At 38.5% G+C, this 25,388-nt stretch overlaps 4 protein-coding genes across 6 annotated transcripts; 3 read left to right on the top strand and 1 right to left on the bottom strand.

Annotated features, from left to right (window-relative positions):
- Nucleotides 1-839: 839 nt before the first annotated feature.
- On the top strand, nt 840-17,844 carry LOC112557274 (sodium-coupled monocarboxylate transporter 1-like). Its single transcript, XM_025227028.1, is given in 21 exon segments — nt 840-891; nt 1,669-1,714; nt 2,773-3,792; nt 4,413-6,427; nt 7,805-8,289; nt 9,082-9,150; nt 9,767-9,818; nt 10,413-10,480; nt 10,683-10,763; nt 11,131-11,204; nt 11,549-11,689; nt 12,221-12,321; nt 12,324-12,355; nt 12,729-12,814; nt 13,217-13,332; nt 13,504-13,574; nt 14,539-14,625; nt 14,969-15,174; nt 15,491-15,591; nt 15,926-16,050; nt 16,484-17,844. Coding segments are annotated over 17 exon segments (1,920 nt in total). The 5' UTR covers nt 840-891; nt 1,669-1,714; nt 2,773-3,792; nt 4,413-6,427; nt 7,805-7,950; the 3' UTR covers nt 16,655-17,844.
- On the top strand, nt 2,857-4,697 carry LOC112555443 (sacsin-like). The gene is made up of 2 exons (XM_025223852.1): nt 2,857-3,792; nt 4,413-4,697. Exons 1-2 carry the CDS (start codon nt 2,857-2,859, stop codon nt 4,695-4,697), a joined length of 1,221 nt encoding a protein of 406 aa, XP_025079637.1.
- On the bottom strand, nt 17,176-20,844 carry LOC112557275. Its single transcript, XM_025227029.1, has 7 exons — nt 20,691-20,844; nt 20,287-20,371; nt 19,844-19,978; nt 19,416-19,619; nt 18,995-19,075; nt 18,546-18,711; nt 17,176-18,207 (listed from the first exon to the last, which is right to left on the bottom strand). Exons 2-7 carry the CDS (start codon nt 20,342-20,344, stop codon nt 18,111-18,113), a joined length of 741 nt encoding a protein of 246 aa, XP_025082814.1. The 5' UTR covers nt 20,345-20,371; nt 20,691-20,844; the 3' UTR covers nt 17,176-18,110.
- Nucleotides 20,845-20,963: 119 nt separating this feature from the next.
- On the top strand, nt 20,964-23,521 carry LOC112557276. Of its 3 annotated transcripts, XR_003097932.1 has the most exons (4): nt 20,964-21,119; nt 21,929-22,090; nt 22,254-22,386; nt 23,307-23,521. XR_003097932.1 is itself a non-coding variant. In XM_025227030.1 (3 exons), the coding sequence occupies exons 1-3, from the start codon at nt 21,077-21,079 to the stop codon at nt 23,453-23,455; spliced, it is 354 nt and encodes a 117-aa protein (XP_025082815.1). In that variant the 5' UTR covers nt 20,964-21,076; the 3' UTR covers nt 23,456-23,521. The 3 variants fall into 3 exon arrangements, 2 of the variants coding, with proteins under 2 accessions (XP_025082815.1, XP_025082817.1); XM_025227030.1 differs by lacking the exon at nt 22,254-22,386; XM_025227032.1 differs by lacking the exon at nt 23,307-23,521 and having other exon boundaries at nt 22,254-22,476.
- Nucleotides 23,522-25,388: the final 1,867 nt, after the last annotated feature.

Raw genomic sequence — 25,388 nt, 5'->3', positions numbered from 1 at the left:
CCGGGTAGGTTTAAATTTGTGTGTGTGAAAGAGATATTTATAGAACCAGCAACGTACGTAAACAAACTTGACCTTACATTTGAAAGTTATAAAAGGACACCAAAGTCTGTCATAATTAATGGCGCAAAAACGTTTGAAAAATTATCTCTAAGTACGATTGGAGCACACAAGAGCAACACAGGAAAAATGAATTATTTTTACTCGTTTTATTAATACTAATCAGCACAATAGCAGATGTTTATAAACAGAAAAATTGCAGTATTGTCGCTTCCGCCGCTATGTTTACGCTGACCGCGAGACCTCGGGTGGATTTAATATCGGTATGACGTCATTGTGTGATCGGCTGTGAGGCGGCCCTCACCTGTGAACCTGTGGTTTTACACCCGTTAGGTCTCGGGATACGTGGACCGGGAGGGTTTCAATGCTGGTGTCTTATCAGGGTGCGCTCGGTGGGGTAATCTGTAGTGGCTAAGACACTCGATGTCGCTTGTCACCACTGCAGTTAAGATAGGCTCTGCGTTCAGATCTCGTCTCAGGACACCGTATGTGTGACACATGTTCGCAGAGCCGAGTAAGCTGTAATATATATTGTGCTCGCATATAGAACTGCATTTATATTACTTACACTATATCTAACTATTGCACTGCGTAAAGATTTAATTTAATTTGTTAGTTTACTTTTTGATAAGCTCATTTAGGAAGAAGTGTGTCGTTCACACTTATTTTATTGCTGTGAGAATTTGTTCACTGTAGTTTCTGTAATCATTTCGGAAGCAGACGAAACATGCCGCCAATGATGTCATACTTTATTTATCCAATCAAAATCAAAGGCTTCCGTTTCCGCTTTGGTAGTAGTGTCAACAGAGTGGGAGTAGAGGAACCTGTGAGAAGGTGTGTGTGCGCGCTGTATTTAGAATGTAAACGCAGAAAAGTAAAAGCAAAAAGAATTATCATATCAGTAATATTATTTTGAATGATACGTAACAGTGTTTCGAGTAGAGATCTATGATTTGGGATCAAGTCGGAAAGTTATTTTGAAAAAATACTACATTTCAAAAAAAAAAATCATTGTTACAGTCAAAATTTCCATTGTAACCACTTAGAAACATTTTTTCAACAGTTACTTGATTATTCCAACACAAAATATTATTAAAAATCTGTAAAACGCACTTCTTCCATAAACATTACTCCTAACAACCTTTCCCATTATGCTCTTCCTTTTGCAATATCATATGTTACTCTCAGCTTTTGTTCTTGTTATTTGGTTCCTCCTTGTGTTTTCTGTATTTGATTTTATTCTTTGTTTAGCACAGTTGTTTATGCTTTTATAGTTCATATGTGATTTGTTTTCTGTCCCTTGTAAGCCATGTTTTGTTCTTGCTCTTAAGCGCTAAGAGCATACTCCTTAGGAGTGTGAGTATGTGCTTTACAAATTTTGCATTTATTATTATTAAAACAATTTTTTTTCTAGAGTGTACTGTCACCTTAATTTAAATAATTCATGGTTAGTTCTTTGATACAGTGAATTTTAAATTGTACATGAATAATGGGTCAAAAATCCTGATAATGACTTTCTGTTCTTTTTTGTCCAGTCTTTACATTGATCGAAATTTCTGAATCAGTTAATGATTAACATGGCATTGAACAAAAAGATTTTTTTTGTTGCAGATTTACTGTGATGGATAACTATATTTAATGCTGCATCAGAAGGAAAGTAAGTTTCATATGATCATGATGACTGCTTTAGTTGTTTACCTGGGGTTTTGCAGAGAAACTCTATTCCAGCTTTATATGTGTTACAGGAGGCTGGTCATTTCCAAGATCCCAAGATCATATCACCACAGTCTAAGCCAAATCGTCTCAGCTATGTCCATTTTGTCCTAACACAAAAAAGTCAAATTGTCCTTGGCCCAAATGATGAATCGATCACAGATGATACATAATGCTATTATTATCAAATATTTACAAAATTTATAATATGCTGTGGGTAATGTGACTCGGTCACCGCTCATTTCATATCATCTCACAGCCTGAGTCAAAGTGTCCCAAGTAAGACCACTTCGTCCCAACACTAAAAGCCAGATTGTCCCATTTCCAAAAGATAAATTGATCTCTGATGACATGCATAGCTGTTAACCTCAGATATTACCAACAGAGCCAAACACTGTTCATACACCTATTTAAATCATGCCAGATGAGGATTAATTTTCTTTTTTTAATTTAACACTAACCCTCTTCTAGAGCTAGAATCATGTTATCTGTCCCACTGCAAAATCTAGATGTACATCAATTTATGGGCAGAACACATACAAATGCAAATGGCCATACTGATTGTTCACATTACAGAACATCCATTTTTATGTATGCTTTTAGTTGGTGTGATGCTCATCTTTTTTTTATTTTTATTTTGAGAGGCAATATAAATGTGTCCAAAGTTTAAAATACTTGTGAAAGAAAATATAGATGTTTGCATAAATAATTATAAAGGGAGAAGTAGAATTAGATGTAAAAATTTTATGTTCTTTTATAGACTTTGTTGATGTTTCGTGTAAAGTGATGTTCTGATGTTACTGTTGGCAGACACAGCAATTTTTTGAAACAGAGGTAATTAAGATGTTTTGATTTCACACCAGTACCAGATACTGTGCTGATCTTATATTTTAGTTTTGGTGGGGGTGATGTAAAGTTAATTTTTAAAAAACTGAATGCCTAATTTTTATTTTTTAAAATATGCTAAATAGGTAAATTTTCATTTTAATGTACTTCTGTCAGTTTCAGAAGTCCTCCTTCCTAGCTCCAGCTGGATTGTGTGGCCAATTAACCATAATGGAATTTTTAAGAAGACTTTTGCAAAGCATGGGTATTCTTACCAACAGTAAAATCGAGGACAAAAATGATTACCCTTCAGCTGGTACGTTTGTACCTGTTGATTACCATGAGTATCTGGACAAAAACTTTCATGTGTTTTGTAAAGGTGACCATGTTGCCTATGAGGTGTACGATCCTAGATTTCAGGAAACTTACAATACAGAACCAAGAGACTCTAATGTGATACAGCTTACTGATTCAACAGATGCTGTGTATGTCCATACCATAATACTGGGTGAGGTGCAAGAGGAGATAGACAGAGGGAAGGAAAAACCAGCATTATTAAGAAAATATGAAATTGATCTCGGAGGAAATAGAACAGCTACAGTGCCTGCTACAAAGCTGTACAGGTTCTTATTTGAAGAAGAGGAGACTATTGCCTCAAGAGAACATGTAGATAATTATACACCATTGCCACATGATTCAACGTCATATGAAGAGATTCGTCTTGCTCTGAAAGAAGCAAAGCTGCTGCCAAAGGAAGAAGATAGAATATGTGCGTGTAAGCGATTGGTATTAAAGGGGCACGTGGATCACAAGGAAAGCTTTAGTTGTTTTGTGAAGGCTCTGGCAGAAAACATTTTAGATGAAGAGAAATTAGACAAACTATTTAGGGCAGACATTGCAAAACAGATGGATGTAGTTGAACAACAAGGATTGAATGATAAAGATGAAGTTGATGCTTATCCCAAAGAGTCGCAGCCTGTAAGGGGACAAGGAGTGCCTTGGACAATCATTGGTAATAAGCGAGGATGTCAAAGAGGCCTGCGGAGAACTTGTGGAATGTGGACTGTTGGATGCAACCCACAACGTTCAGAAGGGCTGCGTTGGTTTCGCCAGGCGCAGGCAGATCTGCAGACAGCAATGTCAGCTATGGGAAGTTACTCTCAAGGATTTAACTGGATTTGTTTTCTGTGTCATCAGGTGGGTTCATATTTAATAATGTATGTTTGCCTAATAATTCATATATCATTCGTATGGTTATGTGGTGGGGACTTAGATAAGGTGGTAAGGTGAAAGAAAGGTTTCTAAATTTCCTGGTTGTCACTTCACATACAATGTGGCCTTGCAATTGCTCTGTTACATTAGAAACTGAGAAATAAGGACATTTAATTTCAAAATTTGTCTCTTGCTATGCTGGTGTGGCAACTTTTGACATAATAGCAACCTTGCAATTTTCTAAGATGATTTAACTATTACAAGTGCACCAAAAAGTGTTCAGCAATTGTTGCTTACTCTGGCTTCATATTTTTAAGTTTTCATGTCACCCCACATTTTATGTTTGCTGGGTAAATGATGTGGTAGCCTGTTGTCATGTTCAAGTTTGAGAATTCACATAGGGCTCATTTTGATTATAGGTGAGTAGTGCTAATGGAAATTATTTGTTAATCAATGATTGTTGTCAGTATATCTTTCAAAGTATTGCAGCATGTCATGAGTCTATTTTATTAAGATTTGAGTTGTTTTTTTGGTTAAATTTCACTTTGGTTTACATACCGCTGTGCACATGCACTCAAATGCAATATAATTTTTTGCTGTTGTAGGCCGTTGAGAAGGGCCTCAAGGCGGTTTTGTACTACAGAGATGCAAACAAGTGCTCTCTCAACAGTCACAGCCTTGCTGAGCTGTCCTCTCGCATCAGTGATCAACCTTTAACTGACATGGCCAAGAACATAGAGACTCTTGTGGGTCAGCACACAATCATGAGGTACCCAGATTTGCTGGAGTTTCCACACATTCCAGCAGAAGTCTATAATGCAGAGCATGCACATAAAGCATGCTGTCTAACTAAGACTGCTTTGCTGAGAATATCTCACTTATTACAATAAGTGGTAAAAATGTTTTTATGGCCTTAGTGATGACAGAAAAAAGGAGGATTATCCTTTCTCTTTGTGATAATTTCTCAAATCTGCACTCCCTGTCACTGCTTTGCTAGGTTGTTTCTAATCACAAGTAACTGCGTTATTTAATTTGCAAGTGGGAGTCAACAGAACACTGTATTTTTATTGTGCATGGAGTAGTAACTTAATTGTGAGTACCTGTTGGTTAATTTTAATATATCACATATTCACATATCTACATACCTATAACCAATCAGTCATCGCCGCTAGTGTGACACAGTCCCCCAACCTCTAGAATTCATTCCTTATTTGAATTTACCCGTGCCGGCCTATAATAAGAGTTGTATTACCGAAAACAGAGCCAACGCTATACATTTTCTGACCGCATTGTCGTGTCCCTTCCTTACCTGAATTGACCTGCATCTGATTATAATAATAATAAGAGTTGTATTACAGGAATCGGAGCCAGCGCTACACGCCCCTTGATTATCGCCTAATTCTAGTTCCCAATCCCACGTTGTTTTGTGACCATATCCGAAGACACTTTTACCTCACCCAGAGTTTCTCCTGTTTCTTTCTTTTTGGTAGTCATAATGAAAGAAATTTGGTTCATTCCATCTGCGCCTCACCCACCATGGAGTCTAACAAGGGGATGTGACCGAGAAGTACCACTTAGGGCATTTCAAGGATACAGAATATACTCTTGGCTTTTGGAAAAGAAAACTAGATGTCCCTAGCCGCAGCCTTATAGCATTGGCAGAACAGGACTTTATTTTGGTGGATACTGATTTTTTAAAATTCTATGGTTTTTGCCATGAAATCGCCAATGTTTTGTGGCAGAAAGATGAATTGTGATGTTTAATATCTGCAATCTTGGTGCTCTAATTAAATTATTTCATTTGTGATTACAGTGTATTTCTATAGGGAATAGATGATGCAAAGTGGCCATTGAGTTTATGAAATAAATTTTCTTTAAATTATGACGAAAGCAGGGCTGATCTGAGTTTTCATTCTGGTCGAGGCTCTGCTTTGGCGCGAGACTGACGACAGCCGACGTAGCACCCAAACTGTCCAGTATAAATAGCAGGCAAAAGTCAGTGCTTGGACCTGTTGACCGAAAGGCAGCTGGTTCTGCTTGTAAAAGCAGTAAAACTTTGGTTCTCAGTACGTGAGAAGTACAAATTTGCCGCAAGGTGTTTTGGTCCCTCTGGAAAGCGACTCACGTCATTCAAGCCCCACTTTCCACACCTCAGGGAGCTAGGTACTAGATTTTAGTAGACTAGGTAGGTTAGAATAAATATAGTAGTTGCACGTGTAAATTATGTAAATAAATCTATGTCTGAACTTATTTACCTGTGTGAGCATGTCAGTCCGAACGAATGCTAACGTGTGGTACGTATGTCATCGTCATGTGAAATAGATGAACGTATATCATTAGAGCAAAAGAGATTTGCGATGTCCGTATTGTGACAGCAGCAGAGAACACATATGAAGATCTGTGGAGTTGACTTACCGAAGAAAATACACTTTTGTCTGGTAAAAAGCAGGGTCTTTGGTGGATTCCAAGGTCGGCGGAGTGCGGGTGTGTATTGGATGAAAAAAACCACAACGTGAAGTATGGATTAGACAACGCACCCGACGAACGAGACCTAGAATTTTAGCGGAAAATTCTCCTTGGAAACTTCCGCCATCTTCTGCTGCGTTCTGTATATTTCATAGTAAGCATAGCTGTTATCTTTAAATTGTCCACCAATGTTCTTACAATAAGGGATATGAATGTATATAAACAGGTTCCCAGTCACTTAATCCCCAGACACTTCATCCCCAACGCTTCATCCTTAAAATGAAATTTTAACTATAAAAATTATGAAGCCGGCGAAAAATTTAACTGAAATGTAAATAATTATCTTCATATAAACATCACAATAAGTTTTACAATTAAAATAAATAATGAAATACATTAATAATATTCAAATCATGCTATTAACTTCAACGTCATTTGAACCTCTACAACATTAGTTAAAGTATTTTAATTGTAAAACTTATTGTGATGTTTATATGAAGATAATTATTTGAATTTCAGTTAAATTTTTCGCTGGCTTCATAATTTTTATAGTTAAAATTTCATTTTAAGGATGAAGTGTTGGGGATGAAGTGTCTGGGGATTAAATGTCTGGACACCATATAAACATATACATTATTATTAATAGTAGTATTATGATTTGTTATTAATTATGGTTATTATGATTTGTGTGAGAATTTATTGCTGCATGCTTGTATGTAAACAGAAATCTATATGTCTCAGTACGTGAGCAAGTCTTCTGAATGTGGCTGGTTTATATTCATGTGTAAGTCTGTTTTTAACTGCTTTTCTCATATTCATAAATTCTCATAAATTAGATTTTTATGGATTTTTTAAATAAATGCAAATTTGTGCTCATGGATGTGCTGTTTGAATTTCTAAAAGTTATCTTTCTTAAATATAGTCAGCTGTCATGTATTAAAACTCTCCCAAACTACCCACATCTAAGCAATTCTCATGAATAAAAGACACAAAAATCTGTTCTTAGATAAAGTCATTTCATATCGCAAACACCTAGATATTTACTCTTAAAGATAAACACTGCTAGCGACGACTTTGTTTAGTAGTGCTAGATAGTAGCAACTGCGCCGTAGCATATCATTTCGACGCAACTGGTTAAACCTACAGAGGGACGTGAAGTTGTTTGAGTTTTTACACACGAAGGGCAACCTTTGTCTAAGTCTGAGAATTTACGAAACTGAAGACTGTAGACTTTTCCCATGAAATGAACTCTCGTTAAGTTGACATGTGTATGCATGTGTGCGCTCTTGCACCCACTTGCCTGTTGGGTGCAATAATGTTATACATTTCTTACTTGCCACCTCACGTTGCTGTTGGTATTAAAGGACGTTACGGGTTAGCGATTGGAGCATGTCTTGGGAGAGTGTCAGCCACTGGTATGTATACGTGTGTGTGGGTAGGTGGGTGGAGGAGAGATTGCGAGTGGGACAGACAAAATATGTGATAACAGAAGCACTTGTTTAAAATCACAATGTTAGGTTTATGTTTTCAGTCCCACGTCGACGGCAGCTACTACACACTTTCAAGAGAAACGGACGCAGCACTGGGGTTTCTCAGAACTTGTATAAAGTTATTTAACAAAACTTTATAGTAAAGAGCGAAGAAAAAACAGTTAGGACCGTCCACCTCAAAGGAACAATGGAGGAGAGGCGGCTTCAGGTGCTGGACCTAATCATCTTTACCTTGATGTTGGTCATTTCGGCCGGAATCGGCATCTTTTACAGCTGCAGAGGCGATAAGCAGAGAACAACGAATGAATTTCTTATGGCCAATCGGAGTATGAGTGTCGTTCCCGTTGCCATCTCCATTCTGGTATCTTTCGTCTCCGCCATCTTGGTCCTGGGCACCCCAGCCGAGATGTACGTCAACGGCACCCAGTACACGCTGTACGTCGTCGGTGTTGTGCTTGCCGTTATCGTCGCCAATCTTATCTTTGTTCCGCTGTTGTACCCGCTGAGACTGACAAGCAGCTTCGAGGTGCGTTGGTAACTTAGAGGGATGAAGCAAAGGTCCCTGATGTGAATAAGTAAAGGGACTGGCAGTATTATTTACACCATACGGGAGACATTAAATTAATGAATGAATAAACAAAACTAACGAATAACAACATCAAAAGCAAACTAGTGAAGGAATTAGAAAAATAATTACAAATCAATGTACAAGAGTATGAAAGGTACCGGGGGAATAGAGAAGGTAACAATATCACCAACAAATCATTTTGTCTTTTGTTTTATGACCGGTCTAAATCATTGTCTTTATTCTCGAAACACAATCCAGGCTTAAAAAAAAAAAAAAAAAAAAAAAAAAAAAGATTCACTGTTCAGATATCAAAACTTAGGCTGTGCTTTAACTGACAGACTCTCGACTTCAACTCTCTTTTTGTGCAAATGTAAATATTGCCGTTGTTGATGAATGCCATTTCTCTTTACACAATCTGGATTACTAATCAGCTCTGACGAGTATGACACACACATCTATTAAAATGTGTCTATGTATTGCAACATATATTCAGTTGTTTAATATTCACTTGTTTCTTTTTATTTTACAGAAATCAAATCAAACTTTATTGTCTGCCGATGAAGTCCAAGACAGAAATTTTCTTGTGCTCACAAGCCGAACCACATATACAAACATATACAAAAACGTATAGAATACACACAAATAGCACATTTTATGTCATTTTTTCACTTTGATAAAGGCATTAATTAGAAACACCAATAACTGGCCTGAAGTTAGGGTACCTCAGAACTCGCTCTCTTCTATTTCCAGTATTTAGAGAAGAGGTATAAGTCTCGACCAGCAAGACTGACGGGAACTGTTATTATGGCAGTACAACAGGTATTGTTTTCTCACCTGGACACTTGTGACAGCAAACATGCACAAGTTATAAAATCTGTACATATGACTGTGGTATAATGTGCTTTCTTCTGTAGCCTAGACAAAAGAGTCCAAAATTTCTCACACGACACAAGCTCGCTCGTATGGAGCATCAAAAGGGGAAATGTATATTTTTCTTTCTGTAGTTTATAATTATAAAATGCATTCTATAAGTTTAATTATAATTAAATTACAATTCATTGTAAATGACGTAAATAAAATACATTTCATAACTATGGAGTGAAACTGTATATAAAAAATTAATTGGATAGCAACTTTTCAATTTATTATAAATGAAATACTTTGGTTTTACTAAAAAAATCTCTTACGGTACAATACCATACAGCTTTATTGATCTTCATGATAAATTCAAGATAGTGCTCGTACTAGCAATAATAGAGTTTATCAAGTGAATGGCACATGGAATGAATCAGTTGCGGTGACGATTGGTTATAGAATGCGTTAATATAACGAATTCTATCAATATAAATTGCATTTTCAAATTATAAAATGAATTGTGTTACTATTAAATAAATTTCATAATTATATTAATATTGAATAATTCATGATGCCACAGGTTATTTACATGGGAATATCATCTTATGCGCCTTCCACTGCACTAGAAGCTGGTAAGAACGTGTAAGGCAACGCACCCATGGGAAATAAGATTATATATTTAAAAATAGTTCTTGATAGAGTAAAAAATTCAAGTCAGTTTGATATATTTTTAATATTTCTTATAAGTTATTAATATTTATATGAAATATTATTCTCGTGGTGGTTTCTGATCCGTGAAGGGAAGTAACTGCACTGCTCCATAATTTGCGGTGTGCTCTCCCTTGAAATAGTTCAGAATATCTGAGGAAACCCCGGAAGACAAAAATCAGACTTAATGACAAAAGAAGAAGTGGAAATAAATCAACGGATGAAGAAACAACTAAGGAAAGAAAAGTCAGAATAGCATACAATAGACTCTGGAAATGTTTATCTAGTTTGTTTGAACCGGATCTTCTTTAATTTCAGTTATCTAGAACACGCCATATGAATGAGGTGCAGTAGAAAATAATAGATGATAAGAAACAGCTAACAATTAGAAGATGCTTCGTGAGTAATGACCTTTCCCATATATATATATTAGAAATAATGTGCACGGAGTTATGAATTTGAACTAACGTAAATAACAACTAAAAAGACTAAGAACTAGGCTTGCTGGCTTTGTGCAGTGACTGGATTCCCGGTGTGGGCAACAGTTCTCATCATTGGCGTCGTGGCTACGTTCTATACAGCAATTGTGAGATGCTGTTATTAATGCGTGTGTTTGTGTGTACGCGCGTGAGTTTTTGATGTGGCTGTTTGTTTGATGTATGTGCGTGCGTATTTTGCGTGTGTGCGTCCATTGTATGTGTGAGTGTGAAAGAAGGAGGTATAGACATACAAGCTGTAGCTACTGGCATTGAACTCTGGCATTGACCGTGAGACGTCGTTTGTGACAGGGAGGAATGAAGGCCGTGGTGTGGACAGACGTGCTTCAGTCGTTTGTCATGCTGGCCGGACTGCTGGCCATCGTCATTAGGGTGAGATCTCAAGCCACCAACCTTACCGCTTACACTAACGTCCCTTTGTTTGTTGCAACGCCTGAGTTAACACCCCTGTTACAATTTTGTATACCGTTAATTAATAAAGATCAAATTTATTTTTCATCCATGACAACCTCTATTTGATCAAAAAAAATTTTTTTTTTTTATAGTTTTGTCAATTACTTGTGAGGTTTCTAGTTGCACAATATAGACTAACATTTCATCCGAGCTATTTTCAAATGAGGCAGTTGTAAGATGTCCCTTTCCAAAATATGAGCGAGAGATGTACAAGGTCTTGAGCATCGCATTCTTGACTACAGCTACTACAGCTCAACACTGTGTTTACATGACGGGCTGTCTGCAGGGAGTCATTTCTGTTGGAAGCATGAGCAAGGTTTGGAAAATCAACGAAGAATGGGAACGAATACAGTTCTTTGAGTGAGTTTCTTAGTCTGCCTTAGCATAACACCCTCCCGTTGTTGTGTTCATCAATGTTGTACTCGTCATCATCACCATTATCTGTCATCGTTGTCATCGAAGTGAGAAAAGATTCCGTTCTTTTTTAGAAATGATTTTCTAGAAACTGGAGAATTTAGAGCGTTTTGCTTTGTCATCGCTTGATTCGTCTATAAATAGATCACCCTAAAGTGTAAACAATTCCTCAAACAAACAAACAAACAAACAAACAAACAAGCAAGCAAACAAACAAGAAAAATCCACAAATAAGTACAAAAGATAAATGCTAATTATGAAATAAACTTCTTGTATATTCGTGGGTTTAGCTTTAACCCAGATCCCACCCAACGCCACTCCTTCTGGTCTCTCATCGTGGGCAGCATGGTGTTGTGGACAGGGATCTACGGGTGCAACCAGGCGAGCGTGCAGCGGTACTGCGCCCTGCCGTCGCTCAGGAAGGCCAGAATGTGAGTGTAGATAAGATTGCCTGGTGTCGTTACCCAGAGTGGACGTGTGGGGGAAGCAAGAAACGAAGATCTTATGCAGCTATAAGACGCAGCATGTGTTTCATAGAAATAGTCAGCCTCTTGTCGTTCTAATGTATGTCTTCGTGAATTAAACGTATTCACTGAACAGTTTGCAAATTTATATTTATGATAGATTTTGATATTCGAGGAATAACTAATAAGGTAATAGTTTATTATATGCTTGATTATTTGTCCTTTTTTAGATCAAGAGAACTTCACTTGGCAATTATCAAATATAAGTTTCGTGATAGGTTTTGCTGTTTAAGGAGTAACAAATACACTTAATAGCTTATTATACTTCACCAGTTTTCATTTTTATACCAAAAAAACTTCTTTAAGAGTTAAAATCATTTCAAGAGTAAAGGGTGAGTTTAGAAATATAATTACATAGTGAGAGAGGTAGAGATGTGTCGAGAGAGAATGTGTTTTTGTACTAAACATACACTAAATGTATTTATTTTTCTCTAAAAGATCTGTACTACTAAACATCATTGGAATGCTTGTACTGTATCTGATCACTTGTGTGGCTGGAATAGTAGTCTTCGCCTATTACGTAAAGAAGGACTGCGACCCCTTACCTCCCGCCAGATTGGAAACTCGAATCAGGTAGGACGCACCTGAAAAAATAACTGCTTTCATTTTTTGTAAAGATGAGGCTATATAAGAGAGAAAATTCTCCTTTCTGGCCTTGTAAGTCTGTTTCTCTGGGAACAGTTTGTTCTTTTTGAAACTCCGACCTGTTTGCTGATGGAAAATAACCGTGGGAACACAATGATGTGATTTGTCTTGATATGCTTGGCATAAGTTTCAAGGAATAATACCATGTATTTTTAGGAATAGCTTTGCGTCTCTATGTTCGTCCCCACCTTCTAAAACCCTCTTTTTGGGTGTCGGCGGGGTTGATAACGGGGATAATCATTCGTTCAACGATGTGATGTATGCCCAGTGATGCCTGTACTTTTTCTGTCTTGCGCAACAGTTGATCCCTTACTTTGTGATGGAGGTGCTGAATGTCGATGGACTTCCGGGACTCTTCATCTCCTGTCTTTTTGGTGGCGCTCTCAGGTGAGAAGGCCTTGTTGTCGGAGCTGACGGAAGTGCTTGCTACTGATGATAGTGGTGCTTAAACAAGTGATGATGTCGATGACCAAGAATTTGAATGTCACGTTCGACTGAACTGAAAAATTTGCTTCTTGATTTGGTCTGTAACTAGCAGACGGTTGACTGGTTTCCCGCGTGGCATTTTTAGTACCAAATTGAGTTTTCAACGAATGAAGAAGCATATGCTAAAAATTTCTGGTGGTGTCTTCAATATTCAGATGTTTATGACCCTTAACTCCATGATGAATAGTCTAAATACGTGCTGGTTATCTTATATTGGTTAATGACATTTACACCCGTTTGTAACTTGCTTCCTAGGCCCCTTAGCAATGTCATGTTTGTCCTTGATTGTTGGATGGCGTTTAGCTCAGTGTCTTCGAGTCTCAACGCTTTGGCCGCCATTACATGGGAAGATTTCCTGAAACCGTCTCTGGGAGACCGTCTGACGGAGAGGCAGAAAACTTGGGTCACTAAAGTGCTAGGTAGGAACCGTGAGTGTGCAGTACACTGTTACCTGTAATGTTGCTGTACTGAACTCCACCTTGTAGTGCACTATACTGATGGCTGCAGCTCACTCACTCACTTTATTGACAACATCCTTACCTTAGCTCATCTCTCACAATTAATCCAATTTCCTTTATGACTTGTTTCAGTTGTAGTCTACGGCGCCTCTGGCATCGGAATGGCGTTGATGGCTCAGGGGCTGGGCGGTACGGTTCTACAGGCAAGTAGCCGACGCAGGACCGAACCACTGGAGAAACTGATGAAAACTGATGGATCTTTTACAGGAAGGCTAAAGTTCATAGCGATAGGCTATCGTGACTAATTTTGGTTCTGTGATATCAGGAGTTTTTAAATAGCTACGACTTTAACCCGTTATTTCCCAGTGTCCCATTTAGAGGACAATTCATAAAAGATAAGCCCATCAGATTTGGGTATAAATATTGGGTCATGTGCTCCAGTGAGGGATACTGTTACAGTTTCTCATTGTATTGTGGAAAGGAAGCCATTGGAATGGATATACCTCTTGCTCCTCGCGTAGTCTTAAATGCTATACAATATATTGGTGATATAGCCATTTATACTATCTGCTTTGATAATTTATTTACAAACATGGATCTGCTGTCTCAGATGGCAGTTAGAGATCATGCCAATATTCCCACTAAAGTCAGCAAAGATGAAAAAGTCAGATCATGGAGCAGTACATGGATAGTGTTATCATTTTGAGTCATCCCAGTATCATATTAATAGCACAGGATGTAAACACGCAAAAATAAACTCCAACATTTTTATGTGTTCAGTGGACTCTAAATAATTTTTACAACGGAAACAAAATTACTAAAAAAAAGGTCAGTTTGAGATATAGAGGGTTAACCTCCTACACGAGTTCCGGGTTGATATTAATCGCGTAGACAGCTACTTATGACAGAAATCATGTATTTATGACCCGACTGCTCATTACATTTTTGCCGTAGTCATGCTTTTCAGATCCCCCTAGCATGTTTCGTAACTTGGTTTGAAATCATGTCAAACTTGTTCTTAATTAACACTTATTCGTGATCGATTTTAGAATAAGCCCAATTAGTGGTTCAAGTTAATGTCTAAACACATTTGTTGCCCCCAATTCTTCATACACCCACTACTAAAATGCACATTTTACTGAATTAAAGAACTTGAATTTAACACAGGCCTCCCTCAGCTTCAGCGGTGCTGCGACAGGGCCTCTTCTGGGTCTGTTTCTCATGGGTGGCATCTTCCCTTGGGCCAATGGCAAGGTCGTTCTCTCTCTCTACCACACACATATATAGAGAGAACGTGCATACTTAAAAAATATAGTAAAAACTATGAATGGTATATAATGCACTATATATATATATAGAATGATTGGATGAGCTTTAGGCCACGACGTAAACCTTTGTAATTTCTTCTCTTAAAACGTCTTTCAACATTGAAATGTCCCTAAAGGTATCAAACCTGGATCCCTGAACTTACTCTGATCCAGAATGACTCCATTTCCTGATCCCGTCCTCTTTTGCTCCTGTTTTGGTGTCTTAAAACCAACACAACACTTTAGTTGACATACGTATTTATGGTGGAGACGGGGTATTAATTTTTCAGGGTGCAGTGGTTGGAGGAATTCTGGGACTAGTTCTACCCATGTGGATAAGTATCGGTGCGTACAGTCTGCCTAAGCCTCCAGGTGGACTGGCCTTTCCCACCAACAGCTGCATCCCAAGAAATGCTACTGTCATGGCAACACAACTAACAACTATTGGCAGCTCAGGGATAAATACAACAGCTACACCCAGTCCTCGTTATCACTTGTAAGACATGTGTGTGTGTGTGTGCGTGCGCATAGATAGTCCAAATCTGTTTTCTATTCCTTCTCTTAGTAGTTGTCCTCACCCCCTTCCACCTCTGTTACACTTTCTGCTCTTCGGTCCTAAGGTCCTCTTGTGTCCAGCAAACCTTTAATGACGATCTTTCTGTTGCAAAACCTACTTTAGTGTATTTACAAATGTCTGTCGAAGCAGAGAACGCTGACAAGTAGATATAAACATTCTGACATTGCCAGGAGTAAGTCATAGTGATTAATCATGACACAAGGATCGCAGATACAATATTTCTGACTCTTAATAGCACAGGTATAGAAAAGTTGTACACCTTGTCCTATTTGTGGTACCCATCCATCGGCACAGTTACGGCAATGGTCATTGGACTTCTCGTCAGTTTGATGACAGGCAGGTCTAATTTTTTTAACGGTTAATAACTGTCACATTTAAAAGCTTTATATATATCTATTGTATATGATAAATGTAGTTTTGGCAGAGCTATGTACCACATTCGACAATGGATGGTGTGTTATTCTGATACTTTGATCGGAACTGCACTTGTGCCCCATGCCAGTATTAGAATAGTATGTTCTTTTGACTTTTTGGCCTGGAAGGTAACCAACAGATTCATATTTATTTAGTTATGTTCATTTACAGTTACATAGGTTCTTTACAAAAAAACATATTGAGACATGTATAAGTGAACAAAAATATACCAATTTTGAACTTTGTGATTTTGCAGGCCCCATGAGTGTGGACGAGGTGGATCCCAAGTACCTTATTCCTATCTTTGATCGTCTTTTCTGCTGTCTTCCGAAATCTTGGCTCGCTTTTCTCCACTTTAACAAAAAATACCAGGATTCCAAGGTGGGTGGCGCTTTGGTAAAACTATCGTGCACGTGACCATTTCGATAAAGATTCATGTTATTTCCAGTTTAAAGTTTGAATGCTTTTTATGATGGTTCTGGGGTTTATTTCTAAATTCTTGAGACTCCAGGTTAGCTGTACCACCCAAATCACATTTATTAACTCCGACTACTGTGTAGTCATGTGTCGCTTCCATTTATTTCAATGTTTTCTCACGGCCGCAAAAAAAATGTTTCCATTGTCATACTTTCATGAGTGAGTCATCAAACACGTGTAATTACAGGCTGATACTAGTGTTTCTGTCTCACTAATTAATGTTCATCACCTCCCTTCTGCTAACTCTGATAATCATTTTTCGTGTTTATCGTTGATTGTCGAAACTTATTATTCAGAGCTATGTACAATTATTCTCATCGCCACACGTTCCTTGCAGGACGTAACAGCAGAGAAATGTTCGGGCCTAATGACGTCACGCCGGCGGCTGATGATGTCATCAAGGAGCGACTTGACCTCGTCGGTGAGACGAATCGCGAAACGTCAAACCACGGTGAACTTTGTGACCTCGGTAGCAGGTCGTTGGAAAAGACGCCGCCAGTCTCAGTAGTGAAGATAGCTACAGATAAAGAAAAGTCATCTGGATGAACAGAAGACTTGTGTTGACAGAGCGACAAACAGCGTCCATTGGTGCATTGTCATCTTTGTTTTGCAGTCTGCCAAACTGCCTTTTGTAACCCACATACATACATATCCAGAAAAGCAAACGTTGTCCCGTTTATAATGTAAACTATTTTATTACATCTTTCTATAAAAAAGAGTAAAAGAATGGGTCCGTGTCATTTATTCTCGCCCGATAAAAAAGTAATATGGAATTAATAGTCTGAACCGATAAAATCTCATGTTTACTAGTCTTAATCTCAAACTGCACCGAGTCGTCTTCTAGTAGAAGGTCTTCGAAGCAGCTTTGTTATTATATCGATTCTAGATTGACAATATCTCCATAAAAATGAACGAGGTTGGTTTAGCATTTAATGTGATTGGCGAATGCTCGACGTAGTAAGTGCTTCTTTCCAGTTAAGGCTTTTGCAGCAAAGAATGCAAATCACAAAACAACAAAGAGTCTTCATAAAAAGTATATTTATTTTAATAAGAAAATTCGCAAAAGTCAACTGTGCCAATAAAACCAGCGCCACCCATTACAATAAAAACAAAATTACAAAAATCACTAGCAACTGACTAGAACCATTATTGCAATAAGCTCAAAACTCCAGGTCAAGGTGGGAAAGTGAAGACTTTTTTCGTTATTCCTTTAGTGGCATTGGTACGAGATAATGTGCTTTATTAAACAACATATAAAAGAGAAATATAGAAAATACATGCTGTGACTGATATTCAGGTGGATACACATATCTCAATTGTATGTTATAAAAAACTACTAATTCTGTCTCACATTTCAATTTATGGTATGCAACATCTGCATGTCCAATGCGTTTGAAAAATAAATCGCTCAAAGCAGTTTTGCGACACCAAAAGTTAAAATTAAAAGTTGTTGCTTACACCCGTATTGGCTTAAGGGACAGTACTATCTCTCTTGTTTTTCGTTTCCCTTGTAAACGGCGAAGTGTAAACACAGAAATGAAGTCTGCGCCATAATAACATTTGCAGACGACACCGGACTTAGGGACTGATTTCCAACGATGACGATTCCTACTCCAAACTGGAGACTGATCACTTTGTTGTATGTTGTGATGATAATTATTTAGAATTGGATGTTAAAACAAACAAACAAACAAAAAATTGTTGATTTCGGGAAAGACAGGTGTTATGTTTGATGAAAAAGGTTTTCACGGAGAAACAGTGAGAAGAATGAACAGGTATACATATTTGGGTGTAATTAGCACTGACAATCTTACATGTAGATAACGTCAGTAAGAAAGTGAACAATTGTTTTTCTAGTTCTGTATACGACAGTTCAATCAGGTGCAAGAAGATTAGATTATTTGGCACAAAAAGACATCCGATGAGACAGAAATGTCAAGAATTGTTACGAGACAACACGCTGGCTAGATACGTTTTGCTTCATTGTGTGAGGAATTGTCACTGGTATTATTAAGTGGATCATTCTCAGGCTCTTGAAGCTTGCTTGAGTCTTGATTTCTCCTGGAATTAAAAAAAAGAGGGGTTAATGACTAAGCAGACCACTAACACATTCAATGATTGCTCCAGTCCACCTTCCAGCATTCTAGTGTTGTTTGCTTCGTGTACAATAATATTGAGCGAACACGCATTGCCTCTGTCAGGTTTTACCTGTCTGTGTGGCAGCACTTCAAACGATAGTTCTTTATGGTGCGATGCATATTTTTTCCCGAAGGAGCATGTGTAACGTCTCACATCGATGTCTGTAGTCTAGTCAGTGACCAGTCAACTAGTTTAACCATTAAAACCATTGATGTATTTGTATATTTGTAAACCATTCCTGTATTAGTATGATCTAGTACCTCTTATGAAGCTTGTAGACAACAATGGCGACAATGAAGATGATTAGAGTCGACACAACTGAACACACTGGCACTATTACAGAGGAGGAGGATGATGAGGAGGATGAGGATGAAGAGGCTGGCAACCCCTCTGCCAGGTTGTCCGGCTTGGATTCCAATAGGTTGTCTGACAAGAAAAACTGAATGAGTCAACTCTCACCAATATAAGTATTCTCAGCACATCCTGGACATTTTTGAGTTACCGTCAGGCCCGGCTGGTGATCATGTGAGTTACTGGTTTGTGAGTACAGTCTGTAACTCTCATGACCACCAGCTGGGGACTGCCAGTAACTATTCTAATGTCTGATCACTCACCCATTTATTGTATACCTGACATTTTTCGCATTTGTTTGATAGCAGATATTCATATTTATGAGACCTGCACCTAAGTATAACAGTTGCACTCTTACCACTTAGGACTCCTTTCTCGATGTTGATGTTCACAACCGGTTGAGAAAGCTTCTCTGATGACACTGTCTCTGGATAAAGGGCTGTAAAATACAGATGATTATTTTGCTTCAAATTATATTTTCAAAAGGTAAAGCACAGGCACACAGCAAAGTTGCTTCCTCTCTCCATTCCTGTTCCACCTTTTCACAAACGACTGGTTCTCAGCTTAAGTAGATGGTAAAGTTTGCCGATGCCACGATGACAAGTCTCATCCGAATAACGACGTAGCACCGACGTTTACTTAAAACATTTCTTATGTCATTTTCAGATGAAAGAAAGAGAATTTCTTGAATGTATAAATTGTATATAACAGACGCCAGTGTGATGGTAGGTCTACATTCAGTGTGGTGTACGAAACACAATAACATGGGGTGAACTTACTGTCATGTTTCAGGGTGAATGTACACTTTTCTATGTCTCCAGCGTCAGACCCGAACACCTGGCAAGTGTAGTCTCCTGTCTGATTTTCAAACACCCGGGGTATTTTGACTGTGATGTTTGTAGACACCTGATAGTCGTACATAAAGCCGGATCTGACGAAGCACTTGAGGGCGCCATTCAACCACAGACAGTCCACAACGCCGTCTGGACACAGATGTGTGTAATTCTTAAATATTAAAATAAAATAGCCTTGAAGTTTTCTCCAAATTTTGTCGTCTAGTCTAAATATTTTTGCAATATTAACACAAAAGTTGAAATAAGTTTTTAAAATTACAAGTGGATTAAATTTTCATTACTTAGGTATTATCTCACAGTTGAAATAGCATACAGGAATAATTATTTATGTATTCCATCGTGGTTCTCAATACCCGGTCTCCTGTCTTTGGGGTGGTGATACACAGTGAAGTCTTTCTTGCTGACATTAACGTCTTCACTGAAGAGGCAGGTCAGTGAGGTCGAGCCACCCGGGGGAACAGGTGGAATATTACAGCCGATCTTGCCACCTTGAAAACACAGAAGGATGAAAGTGAAATTTCATGGTGAAGGTAAAAATTTGATAGCATGCTACACAGCTAACATCTTGCAAACAATTTTTGTGTTTATTTATCTACGAGGGAATTCTAATTGAGATGTCATTTTGTGCATGTGCCATACAACAGCAAGATGTGCTGTTATTTTCAAATTAATTTTACAGCTGAAGAGACAAATCACACTTAGATAAGACACGTAAGCCCTGAGAAAACACATCTTACGTTAGACTGTTTCTCTCCCTTTACCAGCAAGCGGTCACGTGATCGGTTGACATTCTTACCTTCCAAAGGAAGAGCTACCAGGATGGCTATCGCCAGGAGTCCAAGCAGTCTGCACATGATTGTAGATTGGAGAGCAAGAGGATGCTGGAGAGAAATATAGAACTTACATCCTGTGTATCTTATACAGTTTGCCTTTGAGGGTTAAATTTAGTTCTGTAAGGGTAATCAGCATAAACATACGAGTTCATTTGTAGAGAGGATCCAAGCACAGAACAATTACAAAAGCACTGTGGATGGAAACTGCTGTATCAATCAATAAATCAACGAAGAGAAAGAGAAGGAGAACGAGAGAATGAAAATAATCGATCACCAATAAAAACTGTTAATTTGTGAGAGAAATGCGACTTTAATCTATTTTGTTCTTTAATCCAGGTTCTATGTCTTAGCATTTAACTGTACTCACCTGTAGGTATCAGCCATTCTACCCGACAGACGCCATTTTACATGAGTCATGTTCTATCCTGGAAGTCTAAAAGTAGAATCGATGCCAGTGTGGCAGTGCCAGAGTTGGCTGGAAACCATGGCGTCGCAGAACCTCCGATAAACAGATGAGATCATTTGTCTAAAAATAGATGGCAGCATGGTTCTTCATTATGTTGCCCTCACTCCCTCAGGCAGTGCAACAAAGTAACAATAACAATAACGAGGTTTATTGGGAAAATGTTATTGTGCCGTCCACACCAACTCCAGCACGCGTGACACGTGTGGGCGTGGTCAGGTATTTAAACGCCAGACAACGAAGGCAAGACATTTACCTGAGTTCTGACTCGCACTATCTACACTCACGCCATGAAAACGCTCGCAGTGATACTTTTTCTTGGGGTTCTGCTGGGTATGTACATCTTGAGAAACATCCTCCATGTGTCTTCTGTAAAATTCTCATGTGTAACTATGGCAACTCAAAGTTTTCGATTTTGCCCTAAAAAACAGCATACTTTCCCTTCATAACTTCGGTTCGAGAATAAAACTCAAGTTAAATCCGTTAAAGCAGCTTAATGTAAAGGGAGATTTAAAACATTAAAATATATAGTACTAACAAAAAATTATTTATGAAACTGCACATTAAAAATGTTTTCCAGGTTAAATACATTAATTAATGAATTTATTTCTCGTAGCTTGAAAATCTGGATCCACCTGTATTTTATGCAGGTCACAACCTTAACGACAAAGTCACCTGTAACACTTATTGTTTCTTAAAAAAATTAAATCCTACAATTTCTTCAAAAGAGAATTCCAGGTTACAAGTTTCGAAACTCCGGATTGTTCTTGTCAGTCTGCAGCAAGAAGTTAAAGCCAGATGGAGAGATTCACGAGGCTCTTCAATGTTTGCTCTCTTTCTGTATCTGTCTTCTATTATGAGATATAAGAACTTTTGTGTCATGAGAAATGTCAGCTGGGATAGTGGATTTTTTTTACTTAAAACAGCACGAAGAAATTTAATACACTTTATCTTCCGTAGGTGGGGATTGGTTTCTGGTCCAGTTACAGATTTCTGAAGAAACACGAAAAAAAAAGTGACTAAAAAATAAAAAAAAAAAAAACCCGCATACTCAGATTCAACAAATAAAAATAATGAACATTTTTTAACTGGTAACATTTTTTGATCGATTAATTTTGAATTTAATTTTGCCGTTGTTCAAGGTGTCAGCAAGGCCGCCTCCCTCAGACAGCTGATCGGACTGTGCGTGGAAGCGTGCTCCACTGTGGAGGCTGACGGCGAGGCCCTCTTTGGCTCTTGTCCAGAGGGATACGTGTGTAGGTCCAACGGGTGTGGACACACTTGCCAGAAGCCTCTTACATCAGGTCGGTGTCGACAAGAAAGAAACATTAATCCTGCTCCTCCTCGTCCTCCTCCTCCTCATCATCATCATCATCTCCCGCTCACCTTTAAAGAAGCGCATATTTTCCACTCGTCTTATCACGGCAGCTTCTTTTACATAATTTTTGCTTGTTTTCCCTTTTAAAGTAAGTGGAGTCCAATGCGCTCACCTGATGTGTCCGGCCATTTTCTGCTCTGGCGGTTACGAGGTTGCCGAGAATGGCTGTCCGACCTGCCGGTGTCGCTCAGGGTTGGAGCTGAAGTGAAGACACGGCGCCAGGTACCCAGTCGGGCCAGAGAGGGATGTCATAAGAGAAAACTAAGCCCTTGCTTCCTCGATTTCATGAGAATAAAGAGATTCAAGAGAAAACGTTTGTCGTTAGCAACTCTGAATGATAATGACTGGCTGGACAGACAGGCGCTGTTCTGGTCGGCTTGATGGACGGACGTGCACTTTCTGAAACACGCAGGAAAACTAACGTTTGAGGGTTACCATGTTAGACCAGTTTGTGGTTAATTCTTCCAGGGTACACAGTAAAATACAGCCGTGTGTTTTAATGTTTGATTAAAAATTCTAAAGTTTGGAGTACATTTTGGTTAAAATGCAAGACGTGAAAGACTTATTAACCCATTTGCCTTCGATCCCAAGCGAGTATATATTGCCATTACATTTTTAGGGAATATTTTTATTTAATCCTTGAAAAAACCATAGGACACAAGAGGTTTGTAATATGCGACAAGGTATCCCAACCTCATTCACAACTTATTCAAAAAGATAGATAATTAAATATCTGGGTAGAGAAAAAAAAGTGGATGTACAGAGAAAAAAAATTCATGTTGACGAAAAGTTAACGATGTGAAAGATGAATTAATTGTTGATGATGTATTGAAAAGTGGATAAAAAAACTCGTTACACCTTGACTCTGTGTCGTCCTCAACGTCTGAAACTAATTTTTATTTTTCTCTGTATCCTGCTCCACTCGTGCTTTATCGTTCACGTTACACCCATTATCCTCCATGTGCTCTTTTCTTACCTTGTCCACAATATCTTAAATTTATCTTTGATCGTTTGATCTCTCCTTCTGATAGTTACACGACAGATGATTCAATTGTTTTCTTGATTTTTTGCGGGAATCCGCACTGATTACTTACAAACATTTAATTAATTACTTTCATTCATGTTTGTTTCCATACTTTCAGTCGAGTGTCCCTTGCTGCGGTGCCTGGATATTTACTGTCCATCCGGATACTACAAAGACGCGCAATGGTTGTCAGACCTGCAGATGCCAGCCGTTCGTGGAGGCGCTTTAATCAAAGCACCCGTCGCCACCCTCACTAAAAACCGGTAGTGACGTCACTACACCCTAATGTCGTCTGCTGTAAGCAACGAGGTGCAATAAAACGAGCACACTGACCTTTTTGTGAAATTTTTGGTGACTTTGGTAGGGGATGGATAGATAAATGAATAATGAATGTGTGATTAAACGTGATAATATATTTATATAATAAAAACATTCACAAATGCATGATGCGATAGCAACTTCGTAGGTAAAATATTTATTAGGACAGCACAAAAGCGCTCACAAACACACAGACGAGAGAGAGAGATAGGAAAAACTGACAATTTGCTGGACCTTCTTGCTGAGGCCGGTTAAACGTTTGGGTGGATAGAGGAGGTGACTGGAGAGGAGAAAGAAAACATATTTATACTGAACAGACGGAGAGTGAGGATGTTATCATCGTGGTACAAGGTGATTTGGGCAGGGCGCCTCGTGTCGTGACCACCGAGCTGTACAACGTATCGCTGTGTAGGAGGATGACGCAGGTCATGCAGAGGACCGACGACAGTGGAGCTGATACCTGGGGGGTGATATGTGTCCTAAAGACGATCGCAAAGACAACAAGCCCGATTGACTGCGTCTCCAGTTTAGTGTCTGACAGAGCTATGGCTCCTTGTTCACACCATCATGAAAATATGTGCCAGCGTTGTCGTGTTGTGTATCCTAATAGAGGCTGAGGTATGTATGATCTCGAAATTTCCTGAAACTAACGGTATAAACTCATTGTTTTAGACATATCCACACGGCGATGTACACATAGACTACGTCTTTAGCTAAGTCATGAGCGGCTCCGTGTGGGATGTATAGCATGTTATACTCACTACAGTTAAATGAGAGGATGTATACAAACCTAAACAAAACTTGAAGGATTGTGAGATAAACATATAAGCAACTTTTTTTCTCTCCAGGATTTATCTAAAAGCCTTTCTCTCTTCGCATTCAGATCGGATCTCACTCTTTTGCCACGAAAAATAGTTGATTTTAGGTAGCATTATTACTAAGTGTTGACTTTTCAATATCTATGTTTGACTGTTCAATTCAGTTTATTTTTAAGAAACTGGAAAATATTTTTGTCTTGATTCCATCGACCAGAAGACACGAACGACATGCAGGGCACTAAACACTCATGCTGACTATTAAGTAAAGTCATGAGAAACATCAGATGGAATGGTACGTGTCTGCGAAATATACGTAGAGGCAAAAGATAACACTTCCAGGCAATCTTTTACTTCGATACTCAGCACACTCTAGTGTCTAGCTGCAGCATGCTGGCGAGCAGTCAATACGAGTCAATACAAAATTTTACTTATCGTGTGATATGAATAAGCGACACATACACACAGGGAGTAGGGAGAGAAGAATGCAAACTCAGAGACATTAATATTTCATTTCAAACCAAACATCCTGTAAAAGAGAACAGGAAACTCACTTCTTCTCTACTGTCAGCTCTATCTTTGTCGGGACCAACCCAAGGGCATGCTCTGTTACCCAGCACGGTTCTCAACGCGCAAGTAACATAGCTTCCCAACATGACAGAATTCCACACCGAGTGCTGATGTGTACTTTACCACATTGTGCTCCGAAACATAGAAGCCACGACGAAGTGCATCGACAGCACTTATAGTGCATGTCAGTACAGCTCCTCAAGAGCTATTGCATAAAGCACGTCCTCCAATGAAGAGAGACAGAAATAGAGGAAAAGGATAGTTGTGCTCACATATGCTTAGTTGCAAGAAAGTGACGTATCCCAAATGAGATTTCACGATTATTGAATTCCCTTAAAAATTCAGATCAACTTTCGTGTGACAACATTAAAAAATAAATTAAAAAACCACACACGCATACACGAGGATTTCTGTCATCATTACTGATCCCATAATTTTACACAGTTTATTACTTCGCTGCGTTATTAATTTATCCTTAATTTTTCATCCAGTAGCGG

Source organism: Pomacea canaliculata, linkage group LG2 (genome assembly GCF_003073045.1).
Source record: "Pomacea canaliculata isolate SZHN2017 linkage group LG2, ASM307304v1, whole genome shotgun sequence".
NCBI lineage: Eukaryota > Metazoa > Mollusca > Gastropoda > Architaenioglossa > Ampullariidae > Pomacea > Pomacea canaliculata.
The sequence above is the reverse complement of the archived record's forward strand: the minus strand, read 5'-3'. Positions and strand labels throughout refer to the sequence as shown.

Coding starts and splice junctions, on each gene's coding strand:
- LOC112555443 (XM_025223852.1), top strand. CDS start 2,857: ATGGGTATTCTTACCAACAGTAAAATCGAGGACAAAAATGATTACCCT. Junction 3,793..4,412: donor TTTGTTTTCTGTGTCATCAG/GTGGGTTCATAT, acceptor TTGCTGTTGTAG/GCCGTTGAGAAGGGCCTCAA.
- LOC112557275 (XM_025227029.1), bottom strand. CDS start 20,344: ATGTGCAGACTGCTTGGACTCCTGGCGATAGCCATCCTGGTAGCTCTT. Junction 19,620..19,843: donor CCCCAAAGACAGGAGACCGG/GTATTGAGAACC, acceptor ATCTGTGTCCAG/ACGGCGTTGTGGACTGTCTG. Junction 19,076..19,415: donor ATTCACCCTGAAACATGACA/GTAAGTTCACCC, acceptor TGTATTTTACAG/CCCTTTATCCAGAGACAGTG.
- LOC112557276 (XM_025227030.1), top strand. CDS start 21,077: ATGAAAACGCTCGCAGTGATACTTTTTCTTGGGGTTCTGCTGG. Junction 21,120..21,928: donor TTTTCTTGGGGTTCTGCTGG/GTATGTACATCT, acceptor CCGTTGTTCAAG/GTGTCAGCAAGGCCGCCTCC. Junction 22,091..23,306: donor CCAGAAGCCTCTTACATCAG/GTCGGTGTCGAC, acceptor CCATACTTTCAG/TCGAGTGTCCCTTGCTGCGG.